The sequence below is a fragment of the Scyliorhinus canicula genome, chromosome 14 (genome assembly GCF_902713615.1).
Source record: "Scyliorhinus canicula chromosome 14, sScyCan1.1, whole genome shotgun sequence".
In the NCBI taxonomy this organism is placed as follows: Eukaryota; Metazoa; Chordata; class Chondrichthyes; order Carcharhiniformes; family Scyliorhinidae; genus Scyliorhinus; species Scyliorhinus canicula.
The window spans coordinates 116,608,418-116,621,009 of NC_052159.1; the positions used below are offsets into that span (position 1 = coordinate 116,608,418).

The 12,592-nt window shown below is 47.5% G+C and overlaps 1 protein-coding gene across 1 annotated transcript in view; it reads left to right on the forward strand.

Moving 5' to 3' along the window:
• myo16 (myosin XVI) overlaps window positions 1-12,592 on the forward strand; it is a 650,273-nt gene that overhangs the window by 399,253 nt on the left and 238,428 nt on the right. Inside the window, 1 exon segment of the mRNA XM_038818242.1 lies at window positions 1,631-1,783. Coding sequence (XP_038674170.1) covers window positions 1,631-1,783 — 153 coding nt within the window.

Genomic DNA, 12,592 nt, shown 5'->3' on the forward strand with positions numbered 1-12,592 from the left:
ACGGAGCAGACTAAATGGGCCATTGTCATATTGAATGGCGGAGCAGACTAAATGGGCCATTGTCATATTGAATGGCAGAGCAGACTAAATGGGCCATTGTCATATTGAATGGCAGAGCAGACTAAATGGGCCATTGTTATATTGAATGGCGGAGCAGACTAAATGGGCTATTGTTATATTGAATGGCGGAGCAGACTAAATGGGCTATTGTCGTACTGAATGGCGGAGCAGACTAAATGGGCCATTGTTATATTGAATGGCGGAGCAGACTAAATGGGCCGTTGTCATATTGAATGGCGGAGCAGACTAAATGGGCCATTGTTATATTGAATGGCGGAGCAGACTAAATGGGCTATTGTTATATTGAATGGCGGAGCAGACTAAATGGGCTATTGTCGTACTGAATGGCGGAGCAGACTAAATGAGCCATTTTGTCTTCCCATGCTATTGTGTCCTTGTTGGAAAAGTATTGAAGAAATCTGAATTTGTGATGTCTACTCTGAGAAGACAAGGTTCTTTGCCAGAAGCACAAAGGCAGGCATGGAAATTGTAAAAGAAAGCGTTTTTAAAAGAATGGAGTAATATTTAATACAACAATGAAAAATGCTATAAAACTCAGCAGGTCTGCTACCATCTGTGGAGGGAGAAATAAAGTTAACACTTAGAGTTCCATGCAACTTCTTCAGAACAGAAGAAGAGTCATTTTGAACTTTAAATGTGGGACGCAGATCCAGGTGCCCGAGCCCCAAATCAGGCTGCGCGCCAGGCGTGAAACTTCGCGTGAGTCACCAAACCCATTCTGCCCGGCACGATCTGTGCATGCTCCAGATCTGAATGGTGCTCATAAAGGTGGATCAATCATAACAGCATCTGCGAGGGACGGGGGTCTCTCAGGCACTTGGAGACTCCTGGGTGATCGGGGACTGGACAGCGTGGCACCCTGGCACTCCCTCTTGTATTTGGGCACCGTGACACTGCCATCCAGGCATCTTGTCATTGCCACCAGCTGGCACTGCCAGAGTGGCAGGGGCACTGCAAAGATGCCAGTCTGGCAGTACCAGGGTGCCCAGGTTTCAGATTGGCGCTTCCAGGCGTCAGGCCCGGGGGTAGCCTTGGCAGGTAGAGGGAGTGAGGGAGTGTTTCCTGGAGCCTCACCAAGGTTGGGGGATGAGTGAGGAATCAAAATAGAGGAGGGGATGCTGAGAGGTGGGGCTGGTGGGGGAGATCGAGCAGCCTTCCAAAATGGCGGCCCAACCTGCGAGGAGCCTTTCCTGCTGACGAGCTCAATTTCTCAAAACATTGAGATGGCAAAGTGCAATTGGATGGTAGGGTGTTTCCCGATGCTGCGGCTGCTGCAAAACACCCCGCTGAAAGTACCATTTTAGCAGACTTTAAATTGAGTCGGCTGAATTGTGCCCATTATCTCTGTTTCTCTCTCCACAGATGCTGCCAGACTTGCTGAATTTTATGGCATGTTTGTTTTTATTTCAGATTTCCAGTATTTTGCTTTTATTTTAGTGAGTAATATTCAATATTTGGAAATAGTGATCAATACTAGCATTAGCTTGTCACTATTGTTACAAGCATCAATATACACTTGAAAAAAAATGAACTGTGTGTTGTCCCTCAGCTTTGTATCAACATGACTAATGAGAAGATCCATCAGTATATACACGAGACACTCTTCCAACAGCACCAGGTGGAATGTATGCCAGGAGGTGTCCCCATGGAAACTGCCAACTCTCCTCACAGCGACAATTCTGTTCTGGACTTCTTTTTTCAGGTACATTTTGAATGCTTGCGTTGAGATTGTGAAATTATTATTTGCAGATGACCCTCACAAATACTACAAAAACAGAAAATATTGGATACTCCCAGCAGGCCTGACAGAATCTGTGGAGAGAGAAGGGAGCAAACATTTTGAGTATGGAGAACACTTTGGCAAAGCTGGAAAGAACTGGAAATAGGGTCAGATTCATACGATTGTGGGGAGGGGGGCATAGAGCAGTGGAGGTGGATAGCGGGCCAGTGAAAGGACTATTTACATTCCCTTTTTCTTTCTGTCCACGATATCTTTGTCAATATCCACCTACCTTTTACCTCACAAATGCTAATTCGGTTCAGTAAATTCATAAGCAATGTTTACTCATTATATCTGTCATGTGTCTAATCTACCTGTGGTAAGTGCTTTAACCATAATTCATTTCTTGTTGAATCATTTCCTTAAAATGTTTCCAATTAAGGGTCAACTTAGTGTGGCCAATCCAGCTACCCTGCACAGCTTTGGGTTGTGGCGGTGAGACCCACACAGACACGAGGAGAATGTGCAAACCCCACACGATCAGTAACCCGGAGCCAGGATCGAACCCAGGTCCTCAGTGCCGTGAGGCAGCAGTGCTAACGACCATGCCGCCCTTTTCCTGTTGCATCATGAAACATATCTTTCATTTCTCGAAAAGGTTTTCAGAATCTAATTGTCTGAAAATGTCGCAACTTCAAATGAAACCAACTCCACCTTGTAGATTGTTAGATGTAAATGAAATAGGAAAAATACAATTGGATAAATTTCATCCTTAAAAAACACACAACATTAACCTATCTATGAGCACCAAGAAGAGCCTGAACTTCAGGTTTGTACACAATAAAGATTACAAACTTGAGTTTTCTGGTTTGGACTGACACCCAGACCTCTCTTAATATAAATATGAATCAATACATTTTAAGGAAAACATGGTGGAAAATAATGATGCTGAAGGATATCAGTTGGCTCCCCTTGCTATCAGAGAAATGGTCAGCTCTGATGCATTGGCAGATAAAAAAATACTGAATATTGACTTACCGAATAGTGACTTTCACATGCTCAGGATCTGCTTCAGTTAGAAAATTACTTTTGAAGTTACTATTGTAATGTCAGAATACAAGGCAGCCATTTTGCATGCAGCAATCTACTGCCGTGTGATAAGTGACCAGATAATTCATTTTAATGAAGTGGGTTGAGGGATAAATAAGAACTTCACACTGGGAGAAATTCCCTCCTCATCATCAAATAAATCCATGGATCACTTGCGTCCACCTGAGAGAGCAGATGGGATCCTGTCAAAATATAATTATATATTTAAAACTTGGGCAAGATTGAACAGGCCTCTCGTGAATTTTACGCTGCTCAGAATGCCTCACGAGTTCTAACAAGATCTAAGGAGATCTTGCAAGACGTTGCAATCTGGATCTCGCCTTCACTGGGCGGAATCCAGATTTTCCTATTGATTTAGCAGTTAGCTTCACTTAAATATGTCAACACCAGAGTACCCCAAGGCCTAGGATCAAACGCTGGTGCCTGGGAGACCTTGCCATGGCATTGTTTCTGGATTCCATAAACATGGACCAGCCGTAACAACACTGGGGGAGGTCTCCCAGGCGATTGGAGCCCCTCAGGTGCTCGGGCTCTGGGCAGGGTGGTACCCTCCCACCACCAAAGCTACCCGGGCACCTCAGCACTGCCATCTTGAAACTGCCACTCTGGCACACTGGCAGTGGCATTCTGGCACCCTGGCAGTGCCACTCTGGCCCTGCCAAGGTCCCCAGGTGGCACTGGCAGGAGCACTGCTGGGGATGGGGGAGGGTGGCTTGGGGAGGTCAAGATATCAAGGCGGCATTTAAAAATGGCACCCCAATTGAGCTCGTCAGTTCAGGAAATTAATATAAGTGTGACCTTGTCAAGGCATTTCCCACAGAGGACCCCCCCCCCCAAATAAAAAAGTCCCTATTGATAGCAGGGTTGCCTCGGTGTTGCAGGCTCCGATAACTACCCCATTATTTGCACCCAAAAACTGGATTCGTTTCTTTTGTTAAATCGCGCCATTAGTTTTAAAAAGATTATGCATTAAAATATTCCTTAAACATTTAGTGGGAATCTGGTGCAATTTATTAATAGAGCTGAAAATGTGTTTTTCATGAAAAATAGGTATTTTAAATCTGAGTGCCTCGTCCACCGAGTGAGTAGTCAAATTTCAAACAACTAAAAATGTCTACTGTAGTCAGGTTCTTAAATTTTAAATTTTCGAAAAAGTTTTAATAAATGCCAACTCCTATCCTTGCATCAAAAAATGCAGTTTAATTTTGAGCCCCTTTGTGCCACGTTGAGTAATTCGGGGCTGGTTTGGCTCACTGGGCTAAATCGCTGGCTTTTAAAGCAGACCAAGCAGGCCGGCAGCACGGTTCGATTCCCGTACCAGCCTCCCCGGACAGGCGCCGGAATGTGGCGACTAGGGGCTTTTCACAGTATCTTCATTGAAGCCTACTCGTGACAATAAGCGATTTTCATTTTCAATTCATTCTCGGAGCGAGACCAATTTCCAGTGCAATGTTTCTTGAACGGGCATAAAAGATCGCGGAAATTCAATTAATCATAGACCTAATTTGTGCTTGAAAATGCACAAATTGTTAAGTTGTTTTTTTGATTTTGGGGGTTGAATTCCACTACAACCTAGCTGAAACTTTAGACCAGCAATTGCAACTATTACTTGAAACACAGAGGGCACTAGAGTACTGTACTCTTTATCAAGTGAACTGCTTCTACTGAGTGGCTACATACAATAATTTGGCACTCGGCACTGCGCACTATGCTGATTTAGTTCCATGTAACACACAAGAACTCAAGTACAATGTGCCTGCAGATAACATATTTAATGACAGCAGTCTCGGAGTAGGGAGAAGGAGTTGCAGGTGCAACTTTATCACACAGGGGAGAGGTAAAATTAGTTCATCTCTCTTAATTTATCACAACACCAGCTGTGTAAATTAGTCTTAATCTTGAGGCACATTTATATCTCACCAATCAGCATGTTGCAGTTGTACTTATGCAACATAATTCAAAATGTGTAGGCTTTCAGAGAAGAAAAGTACACGGGTGGTTCAAATGGTTTAGTGCTAGCCTACGCTGTGCCGGAATGGATATGCTCAAATCCTAAACACAAGAAAGCTTCCAGCCTCATTCAAATTAGGTCAGTAAACTATTGATGCCTTCTGTGCATCCCCTGGGAGCTCTCTAGTGGACGGGAGATGTAAAATAAACACTAAATCGGTCCAATAAGGATATTAGAAGGAAAGGGAGATTATTGAAGGGGCGGGACGACAATAGGACAATAGTCTTTGGGCTGCTCTGGAGTTGGGACCAGAATTCTTCCAGGCTTCACATTCTGGGAAGTATTTTTAAAAAAGGCATTTTGGTTGTGGCCTCGAGTGTTTCTTTTGAGGACAACCGGTTCGGTGACAGAGACATTTGCCTGAATGCAAAGAAACTCAATTTCAGGAAAGAATTTTGAACCAGGTGTTTGGCTCCTTATTTGTTCATGCAAAGAACCTAATTTCTGTTTCAGGCACAGACCTTAAACATATATTCTTCTGCCTTTGAGAGCACGATAAACTCGGGGCGAAATTCTCCCAAAGGGAGACAAAGTGCTGACGTCGGAGTGAAACCCGGAGTGTTTTACTCCGGGGTCGGAGGCTGCTCCTCGCCCCCTATTCTCCCCCCTCCTGGGGGCTAGGAGCGGCGGCGCGTCAATCTCGCTTGCGTCAAAGCGGCGCAGCCTGAATGACGTGGCCGGTGGCGCCTAAATGACGTCGCATGCGCGGTTGCCGTCTTCCCCTCTGCTGCCCCGCAAGACATGGCAGCTTGATCTTGCAGAGTGGCGGAGGGAAAAGAGTGCGTCTTTCAGAGAGGCCGACCCGACGATCGGTGGGCACCGATCGCAGGCCAGACCTTTCCTGAACACGCCCCTGGTGCTCGATCCTCCCTCTTCCCCCACAGGCCCACCGCAGCGGTTGCGCGATGTTCATGCCGGCAGCGACCAGGTGTGGTTAGCGCCGGTGTGAACCGGTCGGATTCAGCAGGCCGCTCGGCCCATCCGGCCGGAGAATCACCGCTCGACCGGAGCGGCGATTCTCCGAGCGGCCTGTCGCAAAACTCGACACGCCGTTTTTGGGTGGGGGGTGGAAGAATCGCGTGGGGGTGCCAGGGCAGCGTGGCGTGATTCGCCCGGCACTCCCGCGATTCTCCCAACCGGCGTGGGGTCGGAGAATCGCGCCCTCGTGCTGTAGAATATGTATGCACATGAGCCCTGAATATTGAATCCTCAGTCACCTGGGTTTTATCACAGACTGCTACTAAATGGTTGCGACTTAAATAATGAGCTGGCCTTCTACATTCGAATACTATTTTAGATGACATTAAAGTTGACATTTTAACTAATTTGGATCTGGTGCAATAAGTTATAACAACATTTCCATTTAAGCTTTTAGAAAGTCCCTGTGCCTGCTGTTGTCACAGAATGTTCTGACAATTTGGCAGACTTGTCATATTTTTTTAAAAATAGCAATGTTTGAAAATGTATCGGGAGCCCAGGCCAGCAAACTTATCAGGAAATCATGAGTAGAGTTGACACTCTTCCAAGTTATGGACAAGGTTCCATCAAAGTCACAAAATCATTCCCCTCAGATTTATCACTGCACCTAGTTTCAATTTGTAGCTACATTTCCATTGCTAACTTTATGGCAAACAAACTTGACTTCATCCCTTATAGCTCATCAATTTGGACTCTTTCCGATTTGGATTTCTGTATTATGTCATTGTTTCTTGGAGGAAATAACCTTAAGTTGGAATAAAAGATGAGAACATCTCCCAAAAGGGCTGATTATCAGTCATCTCAGTTTGTGACATCAATATCCCCATGGAATCTAGCCACAACCAGATGAACAGGTGCATGGTAATCCTTTCATTACGTAAGGGACCAAGAAGATAGTAATGGAAGGCACGATACAAACATTGCCACTGTGGGCAACTCCATCTCTTGTAGTTTAGCATTGTTTAAGTAACCAAGCTCTATGTTGTTGGTTGAATGGTTATTTGAAAAAAATCTTGAGTGCAAAATTTGGACCTGTGGTGCCACTGGAGATGGCTCTGCTGAAGCCTAATGCCCTCTGACCTGCCCCCTCCTCTTTTGGCAAGACTAGTGTAATGCCCCATGCTGGGCGAGACGGATACATGGGGGTCACCTTCGGGCATCAGAAGTCTTCCAAATTAACAAGAGGCATGGTGGCGCAGTGCTGTCTCATGACGCCGAGGACCCAGGTTCAATCCCGGCCCCGGGTCACTGTTTGTCTGGGGTTTGCAGATTCTCTCCGTGTCTGCAATGGCCTCACTCCCACAGCCCAAAGATGTGCAGGGTGGATTGGCCGTGCTAAATTTGCCCTTCAAAGAAAAATAATTAAAAGTATGCCGTGCAGATCTATTCAATTTATTTGGTTTGGACTTACCAAAGAACATATGTTCAGCTGCAAGCAGGGCCCAGCACGAGCTTTATTCAGAGCACCAGGCACTAAACTGGCAAATAAGGTAATTTAGGCTATTTCAGTCTGGAAGCACAGTAGCATGTTTTTGGAGGTGTTTTGGCGAGTTTCTGGATTTGGTCGTGAGTACTGCTGCATGCTCAAAGGGAGGACAGAGATTTGGTGAACTGGTCACATAAAGACTGCAGCAGGAATGGAGGCTACAGCTGCAATGCCTCTGGGCCTAAAGCATGATAGGAAAAGGAAAACCTCAACACAATGCACTCTGCCAACTTGAAGCCAGACTCCACTATCCTCCCTGACTAACAGGTAGGATCAGCAGGATTTTGCAAGGTGAGCTGGCAAATGATCCATGTTCATTCTTCTTGACTTGTCTGCAGCCTTTAACACAATTGACCACACCTTTCTCCTCCAACAGCACTCCTTCATTGTCCAATTGGGTGTGACTGCCGTCACCTCATCCCATTTCTATCCACCCATAAATGAAATTAAGAGCACCCAACATTTGACACATTGCACTCAGTTCCACATATCAAACACACCTGAAAGCCTATCGGGAGAGGTGTTTAAAATCTTTGTGATGTATTGAATACTTTCCCGCCAATATCCCCGCGAGGAGATGTTGACCAATGGGCCAATGGATGGCAGATGAAATTTATTTTAGATAAATGTGAGGTGATGCATTTTGGGAGATCGAATCGGGGCAGGACCTATTCAGTTAATGGGAGGGTGTTGGGGAGAGTTAGAGAACAAAGAAATCAAAGGGTACAGCTTCATAGCTCCTTGAAAGTGGAGTCACTGGTGGACAGGGTGGTGAAAAATGCATTTGGCATGCTAGATTTCATTGGTCAGAACATTAAATACAAGATTTGGGACGTCTTGCTGACGCTGTACAAGACATTAGTAAGGCCATACTTGGAATACTGTGTACAGTTCTCGTCACCCTATTGTAGAAAGGATATTATTAAACTAGGAAGGGTGCAGAAATGATTCACTAGGATGCAACCGGGACTTGATGGTTTGACTTATAAGGAGAGGCTGGTAGACTGGGACTTTTTTCCCTGGAGCGTAGGTGGCTTATGAGTGATCTTATAGAAGGCTATAAAATAATGAGGGGCATAGATAAGGTTAATACCTTTTCCCAAAGGTAGGGGAGTCTAAAACTAGAGAGTATAAGTTTAAGGAGGGAGATACAAAAGGGTCCAGAGGGCCAATTCTTTTACACAGAGGGTGGTGAGTACCTGGAACAAGCTGCCAAAGGCAGTAGTAGAGGCAGGTGCAATTTTGTCTTTTAAAAAACATTTAGACAGTTATATGAGAAAGCTGGGTATAGAGGGATATGCCCCCCCCCCCCCCCCCCCCCCCCCGCAACCTTGCCATTTCACGAACCTCCCAACTCATTCCAGGGGACTGGTAAAATGCAGCCCCAAATTCTGCAGCAGGTGCACAAGGACTGTGTGCTCTGACTAGTGTGGGCATCCACTGCAAATTAGACGACCAGCAGCAAACTTCTTTTATTAAAATAGCAGCTCTGTCAATGATATTTCTGGTGGTTGGGATGTGCTGAGCAGTCGTAGGAAAGGTGGCTCTCCCCTCCTGGAAGCTGTGATTTTGGCACATTTAGCCCAAAGATAGGCCACAAAGCCGGCAGAAATGCACCCCCCACCCTCCTCCACACATATCACGGCCCCCAAAACTAAGACAGGAACTCCTTAAGCACAGGGACGCGTTCAAAAAGGAGATGATAATGGTGGTGAAGGCGGCAGTCGCAGATGCCCTGGCCCCCTTCAAGGATGCAGTGGAGAAGACGGAACGGTGGCTGGAGGCACAGGAAGCGAAGGTGCGGGAGCTCGAAAAGGTGGCTACCGACTCAGGAGGAAGGTGGAGGACCAAGAGAACGGGTCATGTGGCCAGAACCTCTGCATTGTAGGTCTGCCAAAAGGTATAGAGGGCAGAAACCCCACAGAGCATGTGGCTGTGATGCTGAACAGGCTGGACGGGAGGGAAAATTTCCCCAAAGCCCCAGAAATAGACAGGGTCCGCAGATTGCTCTGGCTGAGGCCAAAGACAGGGGAACAGCCACGGGCCAACATCGCCAAACTCCACCAGTTCCAACTAGGGGCTGGTTTAGCACAGGGCTAAATAGCTGGCTTTATAAGCAGACCATGGCAGGCCAGCAGCACGGGTTCAATTCCCGTATCAGCCTCCACCAATAGGCGCCAGAATGTGGTGACTAGGGGCTTTCACAGTAACTTCATTTGAAGCCTTATTGTGACAATAAGCAATTTTCATTTAATTTTCATTTTTTTTCACAAAGAATGTATCCTGAACTGTGTGTTGTGAATGCATAAGCACTAGTAATTCACCAGTATACTTTGTTGCATTATGCCATGCCATTAACCCTGTGGGCTCCATCTATGGACCACTGTGTGGCTTCACCCACAGGGGGAGATGTGGAGCATGTACAGGCTCTGCCCATGGCTCTGCCCCTTATAGGAATTATAAGAGCAGCTGACCTGCGGGACAGCCTTCAATAATGTACCAGTCGCAGGCAGGCAAAGTTGTAAGCTGATTAAAACCACTCTTTACTTCGACTCGAGTCTCTGAGTGAATTGATGGTCGCATCACTGTGCAAGTGGGAAACACACACAATCCGTGTTTATCAGGACATCAGGACAGACCTGGCCAAACGCCAGGCTAAATTTATCACAGCCAAGACAGCCCTGTGCAAAAGTAAATACTGATCAGGATGTTATATCCAGCCAAGCTGTGGGTAAAATTCCAGGGAAAGGAACATTATTTTACTGAACTGGATGATGCAGACGTGTTTGTGCGCAAACATGGACTGGGTGAGCAACAGCAACAGTCAGAATGAACTCAAATGAGCAATTGCGCAGGACAAATTTGCCTCGCTTTTAAACAGAAGTAATTCCCTGGAAGAAGGGGAAGGGGACAGACAGGTGCAAAACCGGGCAAGGAGGGGATGGGGGAGGAACATAATAGGCAAGGGAGGCAATGATTGCTCGGGGGGGGGGGGCACCACTCTACCGAACTAGCACAGGAAAATATGGGGAGAGGGGTGGGGGGCGCAGCACAGTTCCCGATGGGGAGGGAGTGCCGGGGGGGGGGGGGGGGGGGGGGGGGGGAGGATGTGGGTTGTGAAACAGGGGAAACCCCGGAGTTCTGAGGCACATACATACGATGAGGTGGAGGAGGTTCAAAAGGACCTGAAGAGCTGTGATTTGTTCCCACTCTCCCTGGTGGGAAGAGTATAGACGATCAAGATGAACAAGCTGCCCAGGTTTCTTTTCCTGTTCAGATTCCTTCTGATCTTCAACCCCAAGGCCTTTTTCACTGCGGTCGACAAATTAAACAAATGGTGTTTGTGTGTGTGGGCGGGGGCGGGGTGGAAGAGCCCAAGGATTAGGAAGAAGATCCGACAAAGAAAGAGATGTGTGGGAGGCCTGGTCCTCCCAAACCTCCAGTTCTACCCCTCGGTGGCTACCGCAGAAAGGGTGCGGGGATGGGTCAAGGAACCAGGCACAGAATGGGACAGAATGGAGGAGAGTTCCTGCACAGGGAAATCCCGCTGAGCACTGACCACGACAACACTCCAATCCCCTGGGCCAGATAATCAAAGAGCCCAGTGGTGTAGCCACATTTCGAATGTGGAACCAAATGCAATATAATTTCTATCTGATGTGCACCATGGCCCCCATCTGTAAAAATCACAAGTTCACCCCTGCGACAATGGTCACCTCCTTCAAAATGTGGAGACAGGAGCAAGGGGCTCTGCCGTTTAGAGGCATGTACCTAGAAGGCAGAATAGAGACTCCGGTGAAGCTCCCAAAAGGGAATGAACTAAGATATAACCAAGTCAAAACCTTCCTCCTCTCTGTGTGGGCGGCACGGTAGCACAGTGGGTAGCACTAATGCTTCACAGCGTCAGGGTCCCAGGCTCGAATCCTGCTTGGGTCACTGTTTGTGTGGAGTCTGAACGTTCTCCCTGTGTCTGTGTGGGTTTCCTCCCACAGTCCAAAGATGTGGAGGTTAGGTGAATTGATCATGCTAAATTGTTCCTTAGTGTCCAAAAAAGATTAGGTGGGGTTACTGGGTTACAGGGATAGGATGGAGGTGTGGGCTTCAGTAGGGTTCCTTTTCCAAGGCCCAGTGCAGACTCGATGGGTTGAATGCACTGCACATTCTATGATTCTATGCGGCAATGGCATTCCCCAGATACCATAACACCTACTGCCGGACAGACTGCTGACTGCGGGCAAGCTAGGAGACGAGAACTGTGTGGACATTAACGGACGGTTATTGGAAGGGACACACTCACCCCTGGATGAGACAAGGAAGAAATGGGAGGAAGGACTAGGCAGGGAAATAGGGGAAGGACTCTGGATCGAAACACTGCACAGGGTAAACTCCACCTCCACGTGCGCAGGGCTGAGCCTAACGCAACTAAAGGTGGTACAAAAGATGCATCAAGCCATGAAGGGAATGAGTGAGTTCTTCCCTGGGCTGGAGGTTTAATGTAAACAGTGCCAGAGATATCCGGCCAACCACACCCACATGTCGTGGTCTTTCCCCAGACTTGTCCAGGGTTGCGGGGTTGAGGGAGGAGCTTTACCCGCTGGTGGCAGTCTTCGGGGCATCTGAACAGCACGAGCTTTTCACGGGGAGTGGGGCTGATGCCCTGGCGTTTGTTTCCCTGATCGGCCGCTGGAGACTCCTGCTCAGCTGGCAGTCGGCAGCACCACCCAACTCTGCAGATTAGACTGCCTGTCCGACATGACAGAATTTCTCAAGCTGGAGAAAATAAAATATGCCATCAGAGGTTTGGACAAAGGCTTCGACAAAACGTGGAGGCTGTTCACCAACTTTTTCCAGGATGATTCACTATCAATTGTACTAAAGACTTGGGGCGAAATTCTCCCCCCCCCACGACGGGTGGGAGAATAGGGGGAGGGCCTTCCCGACTTTTTTGACGCCCTCCCGCTATTCTCCCCCCCCCCCCCCGCCGAAATCCCGACAAGAATCGCTGCCGCCGTTTTTTTACGGACGGCAGCGATTCTCAGCTGTTAGAAGGGCCGAAGTCCCAGCCCTTTACGACCTTTTTACGAACGGCAAACACACCTGGTCCTGCCGTTCGTAAAAACGTCGTGACAAACTCGCAAAAAATAACCATGGCACCGATTGGCACGGCAGTACCGATCGCGGGCAGCGGGCCCGATGCCCGCGCACT